The 21282-nt window shown below is 45.8% G+C and overlaps 1 protein-coding gene across 1 annotated transcript in view; it reads left to right on the plus strand.

Annotated features, from left to right (window-relative positions):
* XPO6 (exportin 6) overlaps positions 1 to 19998 on the plus strand; it is a 40561-nt gene extending 20563 nt beyond the window's left edge. The window contains exons 9-23 of the mRNA XM_009700899.1: positions 516 to 624; positions 1396 to 1488; positions 3818 to 3887; positions 5653 to 5812; positions 6522 to 6614; positions 9470 to 9614; positions 10086 to 10232; positions 11007 to 11196; positions 12366 to 12521; positions 13841 to 13955; positions 14463 to 14634; positions 15087 to 15248; positions 17334 to 17432; positions 18459 to 18689; positions 19650 to 19998. Of these exons, the coding sequence (XP_009699201.1) occupies positions 516 to 624; positions 1396 to 1488; positions 3818 to 3887; positions 5653 to 5812; positions 6522 to 6614; positions 9470 to 9614; positions 10086 to 10232; positions 11007 to 11196; positions 12366 to 12521; positions 13841 to 13955; positions 14463 to 14634; positions 15087 to 15248; positions 17334 to 17432; positions 18459 to 18689; positions 19650 to 19751 (2044 nt within the window). The 3' untranslated portion in view covers positions 19752 to 19998. The remainder of the gene's footprint in view (positions 1 to 515; positions 625 to 1395; positions 1489 to 3817; positions 3888 to 5652; positions 5813 to 6521; positions 6615 to 9469; positions 9615 to 10085; positions 10233 to 11006; positions 11197 to 12365; positions 12522 to 13840; positions 13956 to 14462; positions 14635 to 15086; positions 15249 to 17333; positions 17433 to 18458; positions 18690 to 19649) is intronic.
* The last annotated feature ends 1284 nt before the right edge of the window (positions 19999 to 21282 follow it).

Consider the following 21282-nt stretch of genomic DNA (forward strand, 5'->3'; position numbering starts at 1 on the left):
GATAGCAGAGCAAATAGCCTATGGGTAGGTCTGCTTTTGAGGTAGGCAGCAATAACTCTGCCCTGTTTCATCTGTTCCTCATTCACTGCCCAAAAAGCAGAGCACCGGACAGGCTGCTGAGGAGCAGCTTAAGCAACAAGAGGCTCTTGGTGCCTCCTGTTCATGTACATCTGCTATTATTCCTGGCAAGCCACTCCTACCTTTCCTGTTTTGAACTCTTGGGCTGCTTCTATTGCTAGCAGTTCTCCCTTTCCGAGGTAGAGGGATATCAGATATTACCAAGGCTCTTTGCTTGCAGGTAGCTTGTGACATGAAATGATGTGATACTCTTAGTCCCGGGATCTGCTTGGTGTTTCCTCAACAAACTTGTAAAGCTGTGCTGCAGGCTTTTTGCAGCAGCCCGCTTTAAACTGTCATCTGTTTTACATATCTCCTTTGCTGGAAGGACTGTGGGCACAGCAATCTCTGCAGAATTGTTTTATCAAACTCTCGCCCTGTCTTCTCCTTGATCATAGGTACGAAGACGCTTTGGTTCTGTTGCTGACAGAGGTGTTGAATCGAATCCAGTTCAGGTATAACCAGGCACAGCTGGAGGAGCTGGATGACGAAACACTGGATGATGATGTAAGGAGCAGAATTGAATGAGGACATCTGCAGGTCCAGATATTAACTCTTGCACTGGTAACACCTGGAATGTACTTTGGCGTACAAGCTAGACAGCTGCTGCTTCACTCCATTCTGTGTGGCATTTGAGGTTTAAAGCAGCATGAAATGCTTTTGACAAAAATGTACTTCAAGTCCCACTGAAAAGATAGGACCTTTGTTTATAACTTGGTTCTTATGGGAGAGAAAATATAGATACTTATGTTCTGATTATCAGAGGCATTAGGTGTCCATGTCTGCTTTGGATTTTAAATGCTGAAGTATCTCTGAGACAAAAGCTTGAAGCTGTATATGTTGTTAGTGTTTTCATTTATGCTTATTTCTCCTAAGTCTGTATTGATAAACATTGTCTCAGTACTGATAAATGTAAAAGTGGAGTAGGTGGCCAAAATGGATGAGGCCAGAGCACTGGAAGGGCAAGTTGTTCTGCATAGTGGATGCTTGTCATCTGAGCAGTAACCGTGCTTTAGGAGTGAATGCTTGTGCTTTGTCCAGGGAAAATATATGCACACGTGCCTAAAGCATGGGCTGGCAAAATTATTCTCCATCAAATACCTGGCAGCATATAAGAATCATAAGAGCAGGATCTCTTCAGTATCAGGGTGTCGGCAAAAGCCAAACTCTGGAAAGGAGCTAGCTAGTCCCAAGCATCATTTAAGACCTACTAGTCTACAAAAAGCTATCCGTTTCCCTCTGAAAGTGCTGTGCTTACCTTGGTGTTTCTTCCTGTAGCAGCAGACCGAGTGGCAGCGGTACTTGCGCCAGAGCTTGGAAGTGGTTGCAAAAGTCATGGAGCTCTTGCCAACTCATGCCTTTTCCACACTAGTAAGTAGTTATCCAGACCAAAAGTGGAATGTGAAATGAGTACCAACTGCTGGAGTTTGTTGGAAGCTGTTTGATAGATACCACAGTGTCAAAAAAATAGGGCAACTTTGGTTTTCAATGCAAAACCCTGGCAAGGAGAGACCAGAAATTGAAGGAAAAAACTTGGGTTTTTGGCTTTGTCAGATTTCTTGGTGTGTTTTGAAGAGAGTACTTCAGTGTGCATCTGAGTCCTACTCGCTAGACAGTAAGCTCTTTAGAAATTCTCATCTCTCAAAGTGTAAACATTTGGCAGCAGTCCTTCACTGCTGTTTATCTTGACCTTTATATAAGGAGGCAACACTAAATTGGGCAGATCAGAGTGTCTTTATTAGGGTTTTAAGGGGAGTGAAGCCTTTGTTTAAATGAAAGGCTAGATATAAACACTGAAGAGAGTGCCTTGGACAATTGGTAATTATATCTGATAAACACAGATAAGTGCTTCTCTCCAGCCAGTCCCACTGCTGTTGCTAGAATTAGTGGTGTAAAAGTTGTCTGGGTTTATAGCATTATAGTGTTTTTTTGAGGAGGAGATCTCGAGGCTGTAAGCCAGTGGAGTCCAAAATTCAGAGTAGTCAGTACCTTTTTGCTGGGTGAGAAGAAAGGCAAGTAATAGCAGTGGGATCTCAAAACAAGTTATTAATTCTGCTGGAGATACTGCATACCTAGACCTCTGAGCCATATTCCCAAGAAGAGAAAATTGAGCTGCTGCAGAGGCAGAAGATACCTGACCTGAACTGCTTTTTTTAATTGATATTTTTGTTTAAGAAACATTCTGGCTGAGCTAAGCACTAGAAGCCGATTACTAGAAACTCTGAAGTAGTGAACAAAATAGTCCTCATACGAAAGTAGAAGTTGCTCTGTAGTGTGATGGCATGGCATGAGTCAGCAAGAGGCAAACATGGAGCAGCTGTTCAGTGAGCAGATGGGTCATATGGTGAAGAGCATGTGGCTTCCTTAAAGTAACACATTAACATGAAGAAGACTATCTGTTGGGTTTGTGGTTTTTTTTTCCAAATAGGTCTCCTCCTGCAGTTATACAAAGACACTCAACTGTTGATTAGGCACAGGGTGTTAGAAATTTGATAATGAGTGCTTTCTTGAGCCCTGCATGAATTCATTCTTGTATACTGGATAATCTGGGAGATGCTCAAGCAGTTTCACGTGCTTTTCACAGTAGTCTGCAGTGCTGTTGAATGCAGTGGCTAGTCTATCAGTAGTAAATAATTAAAGCAGTGTACAGCAGCTGCCACTATTGTCCCGTGCTGGACAATGAAAGGCTGCAGTTCCTTCTCCTGATGGGGGAGTGAACTTTCATAAAAACCAACTCTCTCAAATGTGGTGACTCTTTTGCCAATAGAAATTAAGTAGGACTATGCCAGACTGAAAGGGTTGGAAAATACTCTTTCTGATGGGATGTCTACAAGGAAAAGGTCAGTGTGCAGTTTTGTCCTGTGTGTATACAAATGCATTCAGGTACAGCACAAATAATCTCTCAGTACAGGTCATTGAAGTACCTTGGCTGGCTGAAGGCTGTGTAGAAGACGTACTAGTCTGTGTGCACAGTACATTCCCCCATGGTAGCGTAACCTGTTGCTCGGTTGAAGTATGACCAGGATCAGGCATGTTTGCTGTCAGTCCTGAACGATGAAGTTAGGCTAACGCTCTGTTCCCAGACCAGGATGCGTGATGACTGTGATGTTTGCTCCCTTGGCTGTTTTCCCCATGGGGCTTCAGCTGTTCTTGGTGCAGCCTGCAGCTTGCCTGCAGAGTGCTGCAGTACTTCCCTTCTGTACTCTGTTACAGTGGCACTGAACTCAACTTCTTTGGTTGAATAATATTTCGGTAGCTGCATTTTGAGAAGCTGATACTTGCAAGTGAGGTGGATGCAGCGCAGGCTTCCTGCGCTCCAGGCTCTGCCTTTCCTCTGCTCTGTTTGGTCTGGGTTATACATCCATCTGTATGTTCATAGTGGTGGCGTGCTGTGCCATCAGTGATACTTGTCAGACCATTATCTTGTTAGGCTGATTGCTGGTATTTGTGGGAAATGGAGAGCTACGACAGAGAGTGCCTTCAGGGTGGTGATCTTTGTTGTTTTCTTGACAGCTATCATAACATGAGGAACTGTGGCATGCAGGATCAGCCCAGAACCTAGCAACTTGCCTTTTCTCCAAATGTCTTTTTGAAGGCCCTAGGGAGAAATAAGAAAACTGTACTCTAACAGAGTAACTAGTAGTTGGGTGTTAACTGTCTGCCAGGCCCTAGAATCACATGCATTTCTTGTCTCTTCTAGTTTCCAGTTCTGCAGGATAACTTGGAAGTGTATCTGGGACTCCAGCAGTTTGTGGTGACTTCAGGGACAGGTAATAACCACCGTCCGGCACTGCAACCCTCGCTCTTTGAATAGCTGATTGCAAAAACACTCTAGACCTGCCTTGGTGTTGCTTCTTCCATATTCTGTTGAGGATCTGAACAGGTGTACGGTGTCTAATGACTTGGTAGTTAAACTCCAACAGCACACAAAAATCTCATAATGTGATTTATTTTTTTTTATTGGTATGGTTCTTCCCTTGTTCTAGTACTTGAAATGAAGATACCATATGTGTTAAGAACATGTATACAGCATCAAAGACTACAGTAACATTGATAGATAATGGTTACTTTTTTCCTCCCAGTAAAACTTTTTCAAGAAAGGTTGCGCTCCTGTTTGCTTTGGGCTCAAATCTGCTGTGAAGTTGTCCACCGTAGGAGGATTTGTATTTAGGTTTGAATTAAAACCATTGTGAGTCAATGAGAAGATGCACTGCTTAGGGTGTAGTAATAGTTTCTAAAGACTTATCTAGCTGGCATTTCAGAAGCCTTCATGTATAAAGTAGTTTACAAAGATACCAGTGCTCTCAACTGAATAAAAAGCATGAGCGTAGCTTTGTTGCTCCTTCCTGAGAAATAAGGACAGTAGTAGTAGTGAGATTGTATGAGGGAAGATTGTAGCTAAGGTTATATTTAAGTCTTCTGGTATGACCAGTGAAGGAATCTGTTACCTCTTCAGTACTGCTTTACATGGCAGAATGGCGATTGTTGTACAGACATTTCAGGAAAAAGTACAATTCTAGGATCATTTCAGACCTAGAATAAGCAATTTTTAGATTTTTTTTATGTTTTTTAATGCTGTAGCAACAATCTTGTGTTGGAAGCTGTTGTGTGGGCTAGCTGTTTAGCTGATGGATCAGAAGTAGCAGCACAGATGCAACTGCGGATTCAGAACTGGGTGGTAGTACGCTGGTGCCGATGGTACAAATGGCAAACTTGTTGCTGAAAACTTAATCCGAGTTTAAATACGGGCAGTGGAAAGAAAAACAGGTTTTCTTTGAAGCATGGTGTTGCAGATGTTTGCTTTTTTAGTAGAAGATCTGGAATGTTTGGAGACCAGGTATGCACAACTGAGCGGTAGGATGATTGCATAGGTAATAAGACTGGCTGATCTAGTTCTCAGATACAAGAAACATATTGATAAATATGAAAGTAAATAAGCACACTTCTCGTCAGAAGCAAATGCACTATTGTTCCAAACACACTTCTGCTGCTGGAACACTTCTGGCCCTCTAGCCAGCAGAGGGAGTTGGGTAACGACCTTCTCCGCAGAGCTGGGATTGCTTTTGATAGCAACAGATAACCAGAAAGGCTCCTCTTTATGTAGATATTAATACCAAATAGAAGAAAATAAATGTGTAAAAAGGTTGAAATAGTTGGTAACATCTGTTTTGGCCTTTAAAGAGGAATTTGAAGTGTGGCAGTTGGAACAGTTGAACTTGTCTTACCCAGTTTGAGTATTTCAGTCCCTTGGACGGTGCTGCAATTTGAACTGTGACCCACTGCCGAGCTAATTTAAGAAGAATGCTTGTAATGCAATTAGGATAAACTTTGCATTTCCTGTAGCTTTGTAATTAGGTTTCCCATCCCAAAGAGCGGTATTTATTAATCACAAGGTTACATGTCTTTTCTTGCAGAAGGTTTTTGAAGTATGAGTTTGCAAACTGCTAGGCTCTTAGTCAGTGGCTATTAGTACGAGTGATTATTTACACTAGGGTCTTTTGGCTTCATTGCTAATGAACTATAATGTCATTTCAGGTCACAGGCTGAACATCACTGCAGAGAATGATTGCCGCCGTTTGCACTGCTCCTTGAGGGACCTGAGCTCCTTGCTGCAGGCTGTTGGGCGTTTAGCAGAATACTTCATTGGGGATGTTTTTGCTGCCAGGTTCAATGACGCTCTTACAGTGGTGGAGAGGTAGGTACGGGAGGGGAGTTTGCTGTCCCTTCACCAGTACAAGAAGCAGTTGTCACCACTGCAGTGAGGGTGAAAACCGGGATTCTTTCTGCCTCCCCTTGTTATGATTAAATTGAGATACGAAGAACTCAGTGGCCAGAACCTTAATTGTTACATTCATCACTGCTAGGTTTCCCAGATGGCTTTCTGAATCCTTAACCAAAGAAATAACTAATAGGAGGGATTAAATAAAATCAGTCACTTGAAAAGATTGCGGTACTTGTTTTCCAGCATCTGCATTTGTGATGCATTGAAATGAGATGTAGAGTTTGATTACGTCAAAGTTGTATCTCTCAAAGCTAAGTCACCAAAATCTCTTTTCTTAAATGAAAAGACCTGTGAAAACTGAAAGGCAGAAATCATTTGATTCTTCCCGTCCAAGAAGCTTAATTAACACATAGTTGTAAATTACAGAATTTCAGGGCCTCACACAGCTGCTGTTTTTTCATTTCCATGCAGGAACATCGTATTTGTTTCATCTTGCCACAAATGGTTAAATAGGCTCTAAATTATTTTTAACTAAATGGTTTATATCTTGTCTACATATTAGCTAAATACTGACACAGACTTGCGAAGAGCTGCATTCAGATAAGATATTCGAGCAGATTTGTACATGTGTATATCCATCTTACAGTCCCTTTACACTAACCATGTATGTATTCATTTCCAGATTGGTAAAAGTAACGCTATATGGATCTCAGATTAAATTGTACAACATTGAAACTGCAGTACCGTCTGTATTGAAACCTGACCTTATCGATGTGTGAGTATGAGATACACACTGCAAATGATTGTATCCAAATTTGGTACCAACACGGGGTGAGGGAAGCGTTAGATCTCCTCGTTCTGGTGCTCTAACCACTTACTTGGCAAATGTTCTGAAAAGCGCATCTCTCCAGTGATTGCTAGCTAACCAGGAGGGTACTTTGTTTTACCTGTTGAAGGTCAAGGCTGCTGCCAACATTTTGGACCACTGTTGCCTCAATTTGATGTACACAAGTTATTTAAAGAAAAATATATTTGTGATGAGAAATAAAAATGCCCATTATGTTAGCTCTAGAAGCAAACTGTTATTCTGCCCTGTAATAATGGCTGTAAAAGCTTAGTTCTTTTGCAGTTTAATTAAATGACGAAATAAGTGTTACAATAGTAGTATTTTAAGAAATGGATCCACTGTTGATATGTAGTTCCAGTTTACGGGTTTTTTTTGCTACCAAAGTCAGATCTATGGCTCAAGTGAAAGATGACCAGAAAAGGGGAAGCATAACCCCCATTTCTAAAAGGGGAAAAAAGGAGGACCCAGGGAACTACAGGCCAGTCAGTGTCATGTCTGTGCCCGGCAAGATCATGGAGCAGATCCTCCTGGATACCATGTTAAGGCACGTGGAAAATAAGGAGGTGATTGGTGACAACCAACATGGCTTCACAAAGGGCAAATCATGCCTGACAAAATTTGATGGCCTTCTATGTCGGGGTTACAGTGTTGGTGGATAAGGGAGGAGCAACTGACGTCATCTACGTGGACTTGTGCAAAGCATTTGACTTTGTCCTGCACAGCATCCTTGTCTCTAAATTGGAGAGACATGGGTTTCAGGGATGGACCACTTGGTGGATAAGGAATTGGCTGGATGGCCGCACTCAAAGAGTTGCAGTCAACAGCTCGATGTCCAAGTGGAGAACAGTGACGAGTGGCATTCCTCGGGGCTCGGGATTGGGACCAGCGCTGTTTAACATCTTTGTCGGCGACATGGACAGCAGGACTGAGGGCACCCTCAGCAAGTTTGCCAATGACGCCAAGCTGTGTGGTGCGGTCGAGACACTGGAGGGAAAGGATGCCATCCAGAGGGACCTGGACAGGCTGGAGAGGTGGGCCTGTGCAAACCTCATGAAGTTCAACAAGGCCAAGTGCAAGGTCCTGCACCTGGGTCGGGGCAATCCCAAGCACAAATACAGCTGGGCAGAGAATGGATCAAGAGCAGCCCTGAGGAGAAGGACTTGGGGGTGTTGGTTGACGAGAAACTCACCATGACCCGGCAATGTGCGCTGGCAGCCCAGAAAGCCAACCGTGTCCTGGGCTGCATCCCAAGCAGCGTGACCAGTAGGTCAAGGGAGGGGATTCTGTCCCTCTGCTCTACGCTCTGGTGAGACCCCCCTGCAGTACTGCCTTCAGCTCTGGGGTCCTCAGCACAAGAAGGACATGGACCTGTTGGAGCGAGTCCAGAGGAGGTCATGGAGATGATCCGAGGGTTGGAGCACCTGCTGTGAGGACAGGCTGAGAGAGTTGGGGTTGTTCAACCTGGAGGAGAGAAGGCTCCGGGGACACGCCTTCCAGGACCTAAAGGGACCAACAGGAAAGCTGGGGAGGGACTTTTTACAAGGGCAGGGAGTGACAGGACAAGGGGCAATGGCTTTAAACTGGAAGAGGGAAGATTTCGTTGAGATATGAGGAAGAAATCTTCCTGGTGAGGGTGGTGAGGCAGTGGCACAGGCTGCCCAGAGAAGCTGTGGATGCCCCATCCCTGGAAGTGTTCAAGGCCAGGTTCGATGGGGCTGTGAGCAACCTGGTGTGGTGGAAGGTGTCCCTGCCCATGGCAGAGGGGTTGGAACTGTATGGTGTTCAAGGTCCCTTCCAACCCAAACCATTCTGTAATTCCGTATTTTTCCATAGTACAGGGTTTCAAGTTCTTGGCTTCCAAGATAAACATATCCCTTCCAGCTATGCAAGCCATTTGTGAAACAAATGAATGCCTTTGATCCAGAAATTAACATTAAGTGTGAAATCTTGATGCTGCTACTAATAGAACACCACTCTGACAGCCTTCTAGAGACCTTCCATTCCTAAGGCTGTGTAGTACAAACCTGTTCCCTGCCAGCTGATGTTTAGGGAGCAGGATTTAAGGTTGTCCTTTTGAACACGTCGAGTACTTGTTCTAGTTTGCAAATGCATGTATAGCAGCTTCTTGAAAACCCCCGCTAGATTTCATCATATAGTTCCCTGGATTTCTCCTAATAATCCCAAGTTACTAGCACTGAGTTTTGTGCAGATGATGTTCTTTTAATGGTCCCTTTCTTTTTCTGGTCTGAAAATAATTTGGGAGGTTTTTCTGTGATCTGTTAGTGAGGGGTTTTCATCCTTTTCTCTGTGCAATGTCCCTGAAGAAACATGTGATCTATTTTCTAATGCTAGCCTAACAAAGGTACATTGTCAAACATTTGGAGGACGCCTGTCTGTGTGGACCCAAAGAAATGTCCTGACTCAAAAATCTTAATACGGTGCTGTCCCAAAAGTGTAATTATAAAATGCAGTTATAGTCAACCTACCAATTGATTATAATTTGAGCTTAGCAATTTATACCTTTGGCTTAATACTATTACTCAGTGAGTGAGTCCAGTTACTGCACACCTTTAAATATGCCTTGAATGTACAGGGTCCAGGACAAAAAAAAAACAGCAGTAAACAATTTTTAAAGAAAAAGCTGCCAGCTTTGTCTGAGAATACCCATATTCTTTCCCAGGGCGCTGTAAAAACTACCCACCACACTCAGGACTTGTGTCCTGTCCTACTTGTGTACGCTTTATCCCATGTATGTGTCTTATCCTTGCTCTGCTCCTCCACAGCCACGCTCAGTCCCTGGCAGCCCTGCAAGCCTATGCGCACTGGCTCGCACAATTCTACAGTGAAGTCCACCGCCAGAACCCGGAGCAGTTCATCTCTCTCGTCTCTACCGCTCTGGAGGCTATCACACCCCTCATCAGCTCTAAGGTACCTTCGTCAGTGCTGGGCTGAGGGTAGGCTTCCATCTAGAGCAGGGGACCCTCAAGAGGCAGCACTGTTGTGTTCAGGTGTTGAATGATGTGCTCTGGACCATGCTGTGGCTCCTGAACCAGTCTGAGAGCTGGATGTCTGTCTTCCAGAGCCACAGCAAATGCCTCACTTAGGGTGAGACCACGAGCAATTCTAAATAGCACTGTAGGTCAAGCTAATACAAGAGTGAGCAACTTATAGGTGTATAAACTCAGTCTAATGATTTTATGGCTTGAAAGCAGGGAAGTCTCTCTTTCACAGTGTTAAGGGAACTGACCCGTGCTCTGATTGGCAAATAAAGTTTATAGTAAACTCTCTTGCCTGCAAAAACCTGGTGATGGCAGCTCACTGTGCTGTCTGACGCCAGCGTTGCATCGTTTGGTTCTGTATGGTGGTATTACTGGGCAGCCTGACCACCCTGTCTTTCAGGTGCAGGAGAAACTGCTGCTGTCTGCGTGCCACCTGCTAGTCTCTTTAGCCACCACAGTGCGACCAGTGTTCTTGATCAGCATCCCAGCGGTACAGAAGGTGTTCAACAGGATCACGGACACTTCTGCTCAGCGGCTTCCCGATAAGGTGATTTGTCTCAAACATGAAGAACGTAGATCAGGTGTCCTTGGGGAAGCTGTGTCTCAGTTCTTAGTGTAGCGAGGTATAACCTCAAAAAAGAAAAAGGCAGGGGGTGGGGGCAGCAGTTATCTCTGTACTGTGGATATCCAGGAATCACGGTGATACAGTTTGTCGGTAATGATCAAGCAACAGCGCAAGGAAAAAAAACAAAATTATACCTCTTAGATCTTATTCCTTTCCCACTTGCTGACATAGTCCCTGATTCCGCATCATCTTTACAGTACAGGCACATTGATTCTGACATACAGAAAGAATTTACTGTGAAACTCATGTTAGCATTCCACATACCTCACTCCAAGTTAGTGTTTATATTACAGAAGTACTGAAAAGCCACTGAGGCTGAGATATGGTTGTATTCTGTGCTGCCATGGAGGCATAAAGTGCTGTACAAGCATAGAAGCTTGGTGTGTAAACCAGACAAGGAGTAATGAAAGTGGTATCATCGTTGTTTCTATGAATGTGAAGAGCAGAGACTTACTGTTACAGGGAAGGACTGACAGAGCTGGAAGCTGGTTCCAGCCCTTAAATCATGGAGCTTTGCTTCTCTCTTACCTTGCAGAGCTGCTAGTTTTCCCTTGGGCTCACCTTCTGTTATTGAACTCATTCCTCAAACAGTGAGCACTGCTGATGTCTTGGAGAGCCGTGAAGCATCACTCTAGGGTTGTGCTCTGGCAAAAAATGAATTGCAAACTTGGTAAAATTTTGTCTCGTTGCTTCTAGGCCCAGGTGTTGGTGTGCAGAGCACTATCAAACGTATTGTTGCTGCCCTGGCCAAATCTTCCAGAGAGTGAACAGCAGTGGGCAGTTCGCTCCACCAACCACGCCAGCCTCATCTCTGCTCTCACGAGAGAATATCGCCAATTAAAATCCAATGCCATCTTGCCACAGAGGAAAGTCCAGCTGGAGGACAGTAAGTACCACATTCCTTGGTGTGTGCTGTCTTCTGACAGCTGCAGTGCAAACTGCTGGTAGGTGTTATTAAGCTGATTTTTCCAATAATTATTTTGACTGAGAGACTATTTAGCATATGGGGAGGACAGGAAAGGAGAAATTTGTATTTTCTTTCTTTTTTTTAGAGACCCTTCTTCTGTGGGTAAAGCACACTCTCAGCCCAGGTTGCTTGTAAATTCTTCCGTCAAAGTACTGTCTTCCTAAGTTGTGCAGGGAAGGTGGGATCAAATTCGTGATAAAACTTTGAGTAGCGGTGATTGCATTAGGAATACGTAACGGCCTAATGCTGGGACGCTATGGTGTTAGAAACATTGACTGGAAGCAGCGTTAGTGAGGATTACAGTTATAAAAACTAAAGGGGGAAAATAAGAATTTCTTCTGGACTTGGGAAGTACTGTAGAGGGTTTATATATGTGGGAGGAGAGCCCTGAACTGATGGGATCCAGGGAGCTTTGAAAGTTTCTGTGTATGTGTTGGGACTGCTTTTGGGTGTGTCTTTTTTTTTTTTTTGAAAATCAGTTTAAAAATTTTTTAGAAATATGCAGTGTCACAGCTTCTGACAAACCTGACATGCTTCTCAGCTGTGTGCAGGGAGGGAGCATGGGCAAGAGTGGTTTGCTGCTCATGAGAAGAATGTCACCAAACTGCTCACATGGGTTGAACTAAACCAGTTAAGTTCTCCCAGCATTTGGATTAGTTTATCCAGTGACTCTGTGTCACTCCAGTTGTTACTTTCAGAAATAGAAATCTGCAGTATATTTTGCTGTTATAATGTGCTGCTTTTGTCTTGGCTAGTGTTTTGTTACCGTTAGCATATCGTGAATAATCCTGTTTACAGCTCCCCTCAGCCTCTGCACCTGAGTAGTTGAGCAATGGGTGCATCTGTACGGCAGTAAAGCCGTATAATTTAAGAAAGCGAGTAGCCACAGTGACCGAATTGAACCTGTTTAAGTGTTTAAAACTTGAACACACACTTGGGAACACTTCTGACTTCAGCCTGGGTTTGGTGTATATGCTGCCTTTTAGGTTGTTTTAGTAACTCTCTGTTTGTGAACTTCACTTCTCTTCGTTTCCTGCCTCTGAGTAGTTATGACACATGGAGGAAGCATCACCTCTCTTATTTTGCAGCCAAAGTGATCATCCATCAGACGCTCCGTGTTTTAGAAGATATTGTCGAAAGTATCTCTGGAGAATCCACCAAGTCTCGACAGATCTGTTACCAATCGCTGCAAGAATCCGTGCAGGTCTCACTAGCCCTCTTCCCAGCTTTCATTCATCAGTCAGGTATAACCATAGGGCAGGCTTTAATGCTGTGAGTAGTTTTATGACCTACTGATAACATCCAAAGTCCATCAGCATAGAATGGTGGTGGTGTTCGTGGGAAGTGTGTGGGCTTGCAGTGCCAAAGTGTAATGAGGATCTTGTACTTCTGGGTGGGCTGGGCTGAATGAGAATGGGAAAGGGAGATCGTCTCTGCCATCTAGGATACAGGCACGAAGGTCTGTCACGCTTCTGGAAGATGGAGATGCCCTGTGCTGTATTCAACAGTGAAACAAAATGGAGCTGATCCTGAGTGCAAAAACAAAAAAAGTTTTAAAATACCCTGCCAGGCTATGTTTGCCATTTACGTTCTCTCCAGAAGCATGAAGACAAAGAGGAGTAGATCTCATCAAATTAGGTCAAATGATGTGGGTGGTTGTTTCCCCCCCTGCCAAAAGGAAAGCCTCCTGAGATGTAACCAGGACTGTTGCTTTGCAATCTTCTGGCCAGCGACTTACATTTTGTATCACATCAGGGTAGCTCAAAGGCCCAGGACTATAGCAGCTTCTCTTGTGAAGAGCAGGGCATTCCAGGAAAACTTTTGGAGCTAGGTGAGATTTTCTCAGTGAAGCAGGCATGGGGGAGGCAAAACAAACTTTAAATGCAGAGAGGATCCAAGACAGCAAGCTGATGCTGTGACTCCCGTGAACTGTTGTCTCCAGAACAGGCTGGCAGCCTCATGCAGTAGCTATTTATTGACTATCAAAGGCTGTATGAAGGAGGAATTGGGCAGCTTCAGCTTACCGTCGTTATTCAAGAAAGCCTGTTGGGACTGATGAAGAATTAGCTGCGGTGCTGATCGGTGAACTGCATAACCACATGCTGAAGATGACTTCTGAATTTAGAAGGGTCTTTTCAGTTCCTGCCAAAAAAAAAGAGGCTGGATTCTGTCTCCTAGCCACCCCAAGCTGTGTAGCTGGTTTTGGTTTCCTTGTATTTCCTGTTAACCCTGTACAAGCAGTGAGCAACTGGAGATCGGCCCAGACCATCACCAGAGCTTTCTCCAGGCACTCTGTGTAGGCAGACCAGACTAAGAGCCTTGCTGATAATATCGTATTTGTTCCAAGTTGCTTGGTGCTGCCTGTTTTCAGAAAGGGATGAACAATCTTTAAGCCCTGTAGTACCAGCTGTTGGTTTCAGTTTCTAATAGCGACCCTGCTGCTAAATTTCAAAGAGTAAATGGGGTTCCCTGTGCAGGAGGAGCAAATCTCCCAGAAAAGACTTACCAATGCACTTGAATGTTACCTTGACATGTTCTTTTTGCTTTCCTGTTCTTACCTTAGATGTGACAGATGAGATGCTGAGCTTCTTCCTCACTCTGTTTCAAGGGCTGAGGGTGCAGATGGGAGTGCCTTTCACTGAGCAGATCATACAGACCTTCCTAAACATGTTCACCAGGTACTGTCCCATGTTGATCACTTCTTTCCTATCTCTCGGGATGATTTGTCTTAGTAAACTGCTCACACAATGGGTCCCTGCCCCTAAAGAGTGTAGTGTTTCCAACCCCTTTGTGTCCAGACTTTTGTCACGTCCCAGGACTAAATCTGAGGAAAATGCTTCCAAGTCTGAAGTGACCCAGCCCATGCACATCAATCATACATGTCATCATGCAATTTCAGCTCTCCCACGGACTTTCTGGAAGTCTCTGATATTGAACTGGACTCTCACATTACCTATTAGCTCCTACCCAAGATCTGAGGGTGCCCCAACTATCACTCAGGCTTTTGTTCGGGAGGGGGGTGTCTGTCAATCAATCCTCAGTCAAAACTTAGCTCCCTTCTGTGGCTTAATGTACTTGGCTGATATTAATTGAGTGAGTTTAGAGGCACTACCTGCTTTCCTGTAAATTAGGTAAGCATGCAGATCTCTGGGAAGGTTCCTATGCAATGACTGTTTTTGTCGTAGGGAGCAGTTGGCAGAGAGCATCCTCCATGAGGGCAGCACTGGCTGTCGGGTAGTGGAGAAGTTTCTGAAAATACTGCAAGTGGTGGTACAAGAGCCAGGCCAAGTATTCAAGCCATTTCTACCCAGCGTCATCTCACTGTGCATGGAGCAGGTCTACCCCATCATTGCAGAGGTAGGGCTGTTCTCAGACGAGGTGAAGGAAGGGGGAGACGGGAAGGGAAGGCGTTGTGTCGGGGGGGGTGGGAGCAATGAATATTTTTGCTTTCCAAGAGCTGTAAATGTCAGTCCCCGTGCAGGGAAAACTGGGTGACTAGTCAGTGGGAACTGGAAGCCGTGTGGGTGGAGGATTTTGTCAGGAATTGTCAAGAGAGGCTAAAATTACAGACATGCTCAAAGCAGAAGATAAAACTCAAAACTCAGCGGTGTGTTCTTAGAGTGATCCAACAGCTGCTGAGTTTGGTGCCTTCCTTAGGAGGAAATGCTTTGGTGCTCTGGTACCTTGGCTGCAAAGAGCTGCCCTGGGTGGCCACCTGAGAGGGTGCTGTTAGCGGTGGGTGCCAGGGGGATAACCGGGATTCCAGCGCAGGAGCCTGCTCTGACTTGTTTATTCTCCTCTCCTCCTAGCGCTCATCTCCTGATGTGAAAGCAGAGTTGTTTGAGCTGCTTTTCCGGATCCTCCACCATAATTGGCGGTACTTCTTCAAATCTAGTGTGTTGGCTAGTGTCCAGAGAGGAGTACCAGAAGAGCAGATGGAGAACGAAGCGCAGTTCAGTGCCATTATGCAGGTAACTCAGCTATTTCCAGGATTGTCCAGAACCCTTTCTGCAATGGAGCATATGCTACCTGTGGCAGTGCATTAAACATGTGGGTGATGGGGGCTAGACCGTGTTTTGAGTGAGGTCTTGCCTTCAGGAACCGCTGGAAGTCAAAGTACTTGCAGAGTGGTCTTGCTGATGTGCTCACAAGGCACGGTGCTTCACTGCACGGGGAAGCGAGCAGTGAGGAAGGAATGTTAATTCCTTTCCATGCCTCATCCTGCATTTGGACCTAAAAAAATGTATTACTGTCACTGACCCATTTACTTCTGTTACAAGTCTTGTGGTTAGCACTGGGACAAATTGTCAGTGCAGGAAAGCTTCCCTGAGACCAAGATGTCTTTTGGTTTATATGGACTTGTTCTATGCTGTACCATCGGATCTGGTAGAGAAGGGTCAGTGGGGTAATATCCTAGAGGTTTGGGCCTGGGGAGCAGAGGAAGCAGAGGCAGTGTGCCAGCATGTACACAAAGCCAGCACCAATCTTCTTAGGTTGGGGAATTTTTAAGAATAACAGACTGTATTCCACATGTTACTTAAATCAGAGCTGGCCAAGTGAGTTCCTGTGTAGTTCCTAGATGTAAGAACTGTTCCCAAAACAGGTAGTGTAACTTAAAGTAAAATCGGAAAAAAATCAGTCTCTTAATCTGCTATCAGAGTACCTGATGTGGGACCCTTCACCTCCAGGCCATGTCAGTGTAAAGACAAGCAGACTTGCACTGTGTTCTGCAACCTCAGAGTAGGGCTTGCTCCTCCAAGGGCAGTGAATGCCGGAGCAGAGGGCCATGTGCTCAGATTTCGGGTGGGAGGACTTTTTGCAGAGCTGCCCCATCGTGGAGTGCTTCTGGATTCTGGAAACATGAGTGAAGAGGGAGCTCTTGCACTGGCATAAACTATGTTGGTGTTTCTCTCTGGCCTTCCCTTATCTTAGCACCTTTTAATGTGAAGGAGACCCAAACTGGTCACTATGCAGGGCTGTCCAAGCATCTCTTTTTCACCTGTAGCAGCATAACACTTCCCAAACTCACCCGAGTGCCTTCTTTTGGAGGATGTTTACGTGGTAATCTCAGTATTAACTTCAAGCTGGTTGACAATACTCAACTACTTGTTTTACTACTTGGCTCCTGCTGTTTTGATACAAAACTCTTACTTAATGTTCTGTAAACGTTCTCCACGCTGCCAGTGTTTTGTGTTGAGGATATTAATAGTTCATGTGCTGGCTTCCACCAGAGATCCGAGTCCAGAACTGGGTCAGTCTTCAAGGAACTTGGGCCATTTTTGTCTATTTAACAATAAATGGCTTGTATTGGGGGAATAAACTCTTCTGTTCGTGATGCCTTGAAGCAGCAACTGGTAAAATTCTGCGACCTATCTCTGTACAGAGCTTACCTCATCTGCCTACATCATCTGTACAGTGTTTCAGAGGCACTCAGGGTGTAAAAGATGTTTTATCACAGAGTCTGTGCAGGCCTACCAGCATAGTTCAGCAAGGCCCAGCAAATTTTGTTCCTAGGCTCTTTACCGCTGCTGCAATCCCAGGTCAACCTCCCAGCTCCCATCTGTAACTCCTTTCTAATTTAGTGCAGTAACATGTTAAATGCATCTGCCAGTCACCTTGGTCTTTTGGCTTGAGTTGAGAACAAACCCTGTGCGTGTGTTCTGGTTTTGTTTGTGCTTGCTGCACTACCTTAGGTAGCGTCCCCGAGAAACAGCCAAATCCTTCAGGAGCAAACTGCCTGCCAAGGGAGCTGTGCGCAGCATCTGTGTCCCTCTGCAATGCAAGCTCGGCCCACCTGTTCCCAACGGACCCAGCTTAGCAACTGCTCTGCAAGGCTATGAGCGTGTTTCCACTAAAATGTCTTCATTCCCGTTGGTCTGGCAGCAGCACAGTTGACTTAAACAACTGCCTGTCTTGTTAGTTTGCTGTGTGGAGAAGCAACAGAGGCTCCCAGGGGTTTGTTCTGGTGTCAGGGTGAAAATGATGTTGTTCTGCCTGGCAGGCCTGGTACTTGTGGTAATATCAGTCCCCTTCTTCCAATTCTGCTTTGTTCGTAGGCATTTGGCCAGTCCTTCCTGCAACCTGACATTCACCTGTTCAAGCAGAATCTCTTCTACTTGGAGACTCTGAACACCAAGCAGAAGCTGTACCACAAGGTGGGTCCTAGCTGAGCAGTGTACACTCTGGCCAACATGGTACTAGGCGGGTGCTGTTCTGAGGCTTGTTTTAAACTACTCAGAAACTGAAGGTCAGGATTTGGGGGCTTTTATGCCACAGCCTTTGGTTGGTTACTGTGATCGTGCTGGATACATTGCTGGTCAGAGTGGCATTACCACCTACCTGATACTGCTGCAGTGGGCACAGGAGGGATCCCAGCTCTGGTCAGTCAAAGCAAAGCCTTGATGTGTTCCCTCCTGTGACAAAGAGCGAAAGCAAAGAGCAGGCATAGTGACAGTGCAACTTGTCCAAGGAAGTAGAAATTGGGATCATCAGTGGCACAGTGGCCGAGTCCCTCCAGCATTCTCATCTGGATCAGCAGCAGGGTATCTAGTATTTACAGCCAAGTCACTGCCAGGTGGTTGTCATGTAGGACTCATCCTCCAGACCCTCTAATTTAGACCTGTTAGCTGCGGTCAGGAAGGATTAAAATTGGAATTCAGGGTCTTGCCCTTGTGCTTAGCCTGTGAAAGCAGAGCTTCCAGGTTCACATCTGTGGTCACAACTGAAGGACAGCCCGTCGTGTTAACACCTGCCTGTTGCAGACTTTCAGGCAGCTAGTCAGATTCCCTGGCTTTCCGGAGCACTGTGCAGGGCTAAAACAGGCTGGAGTTTGAAGGGGACTTGATGCCGTTTGCTTAAATGCCAATGCTTAAAACTTGGGTCAGATGAATAAGGTAAGTGTGGCCAAATTCACTGTTAACTTTAAAGCTGGTATTAATCTAGCTTATTGTAGCCATTTGTGATCTTGGCTTGACTTGGAAGATTATCTCTGTGCTCACGAGAGTTTGCAGACCCCGCTGATAGCTCAGAAGCTGCTGATGTTGAAGTGGTCCTGCGCAGCCATGCCTGGTCTGACCTTGACGAATTTGTACTTCTGAACAATGTGCTGGGTGCTGTGGTTCCTCTTGTGGGAGGATTGCTGGTGTGAAGACACCTAACTATGCACTTCTCTCGCTGTGCAGAAGATCTTCCGGACAACCATGCTGTTCCAGTTTGTGAATGTGCTACTTCAGGTGCTTGTCCACAAGTCGCATGACCTGCTACAGGAGGAGATCGGCATTGCCACCTACAATATGGCCTCAGTGGACTTTGATGGCTTCTACTCCGCCTTTCTCCCCGAGTTCCTGGCCAGTTGTGATGGTGTGGACTCGAACCAGAAGAACGTGCTGGGAAGGAATTTCAAAATGGACAGGGTAAGAAAGGGAAACGCTGCAGCAGAGCACCGGTATTCCCAGGATGCACAGAGTTTTTTTCCCAGAACATGCTGGCACGCAGCCGTGAGCTTCTCAGGGCAGTGATTTGAGGCAGTACCTTTTGTTCCAAACGCTTCCATACTCGGCAATGCCTTGCCAAGGAGTTTTCACTGTAGGTAGCAGAGCTGCCACCTCATCTGTCGGACTGCTGAATGCTGTGGGAGTTAAGGAATACGTTTCCTGGGGGAAGTTTGCATAGGGGTTTTCTAGAGTGGGACACTCGGATTCTTGCCAAAATCTCGCTCCGGCTGCTCGCCAGATGTTTGAGGGTTACAGTGAGGACAACAGCAGAGTAGCTGCAATGGCTCACCGTTCTTTCAAACCCCTCATATACGTGTGAAGCAAATGAGGGGGTGTCTATAACCTCCCTATGGAACATCATGGTGGTGCACCAGGCTGTGCCTTCCATCTGCTGAAGCTTGCTTCTCCGTTGAGTGCTTCCTCTCCCATGGGAGACGATGGGGATTTGAGACCAAGGGTGAGAGTAGGAAAGGAGCCCCGAGAGAACCATTGGACTCTAGAACGCAATTGCTCTTCAGGAAGATTAGGCCCTGTTATGGGGGTCCGTGGCACCCCAGAGCCTTGGCAGAAAAAAAATCGGCAGATGGCCGTGTAGTGCCTGACCGCACACCGAGCAGCCGGTGCCGTGAGCAGAGCCCAGCTCTCCACAGCCAACTCTCTGCATGGAGCGGCTCTCGAGCCGTCTCTGCTCCCGGTACGTGGGCTGCCGAAACTCAGGTTTCCTGGGCTCAGGCTCTGGAGGGAGGGGTTTGGTGTTCTCGGGTGTGAAAATACACGTGGGTGTTTGGCCCTCTCAGTTCCTTTCTGTTCTCCGCTGTAAGACAGTGCTTGTCGGTGTTATTCTGTTTGCAGTACAATGTGGTCTTTCATCTTTTCCAGGATCTGCCATCGTTTACCCAGAATGTGCACAGACTGGTGAATGACCTGCGTTACTACAGACTCTGCAATGACAGTTTGCCCCCTGGAACTGTGAAACTATAGTTACTGCACTGGACTCGTGTTTTGATCACTGTAGGGAACGGATCCATGTTTTGTTTTGCCACCACCTTCTCCTCCTCCCTGGTTTTGTCAGTACTGCAGGACGCAGTGTCTTGCGCATGGGCACATCTTCTTGGATTCACGCACCACGCTTTCTCTTTTTTTTTTTTTTTTTCCTCTCCCAACCCAAAGGCCCCTGGCTGGAGTCAGCACCGTCTGCAGGATGTGTCTTAACGCCCAACCGCAGGGCATCTCAACTGTACGGGAAGTCCTCTCGCTGGGGTTGTGTCCTACTAACGTGGCACTTTGTGTCTGGAGATTTCTGTGGAGTTGTCTTGAGAGATCATCTACGTATCCAAACATGAGGCAGAAGCGCCAAAGACTACTTCAGACATTCGTACCTTCGTGTCATTCCACCTTCCTGCCCCTGCCCAGCTCTCCGAGGAGGACTCTCATGATGTTGGGACTGTTTTGGCACTTCTGTCACTCCCTTTGTTTTTAAATTGCCTTGAAAACCTCCCTGCTGTTTGTGGGGACTAGAGACTTTTTTTTTTTAAAAAAAAATGTTTTCTCATCATTCCATTGTGATACTAAAACAACATGCTTAATGGAAATAAAGTGCTTACTTTGTTGTTTTAAATAACTTGTAACTTCTTTTAGTTTCCTTGTAGGCCTGTCTGTCACTAAGCCGTTGTACTGGACAGAACGGCGTTTTGCGATGCAGGCAGAGATCCGCAGCCTTTCCCCGTGATCAGGCAAGAGGACGGGCAGCAGGTGCCTGCCTTGCCCATACCGTGCCCTGGGTGCAGAGGTGCCCGGTCCTGGCTCCCAACAAATCCGACAGCTCCTCAAAGGTGCTGTACTGAACTGGTGCAGATCACTGTTGGCTTCTTTCTCCACTCTCCCCTCACTGCTTTTACCGTCCGTGTTATGTGGAGTTTTCTGTTACCCGATGTGGTGATCTGTTTTGATCAAGAGCTGCCTGCAGGAAGAAATCTCCTAACGTTTATGGCGTTGCATCATAGGAGACCTGAGCTGAAGGCCAGTAACTGGGCCAGAATGACCCGATAGTGGCATCTGAGCATAAGGTTAAAATCCCAGTCCTCAGTCAAACGGGACCAGGTTTTGTGGGGCTTGTGAATCTCTGATCATGCAGCTAGGAAGGATATTTTTTTTTTTCCCCCCCTGAAGTCTCTAGTTGGGTAGCTGGTATAGAGCATTAAATCAGTCTTAATTTTCTGGGGTAATGAGGGCAGCTGCAGTAAGGGCTGCTTGGTGGGAGCAGCACCGGTCGTTGTGAAGGGAGCAAGCCTGGAGGAGGTGTTTGCCCATAAACGTTTGTAGACGTGGACTTGAGAGACGGCTGCACGTGGAGAGCTGGGAGGTATCAAGGGTGAGTTGGAGCATAGAAGCAGTTGCTCCATGGTTCCTTTAGTTACAGTTTTGTGAAAAACATCCCGCGATGTGCTTGTTTGCTGTTTGGAGATAATGTCCGCTGTTTGGATAACCTGTGTGCAGACAGAGCTTTGCATCC

Source organism: Cariama cristata, unplaced genomic scaffold (genome assembly GCF_000690535.1).
Source record: "Cariama cristata isolate BGI_N322 unplaced genomic scaffold, ASM69053v1 scaffold22095, whole genome shotgun sequence".
In the NCBI taxonomy this organism is placed as follows: domain Eukaryota; kingdom Metazoa; phylum Chordata; class Aves; order Cariamiformes; family Cariamidae; genus Cariama; species Cariama cristata.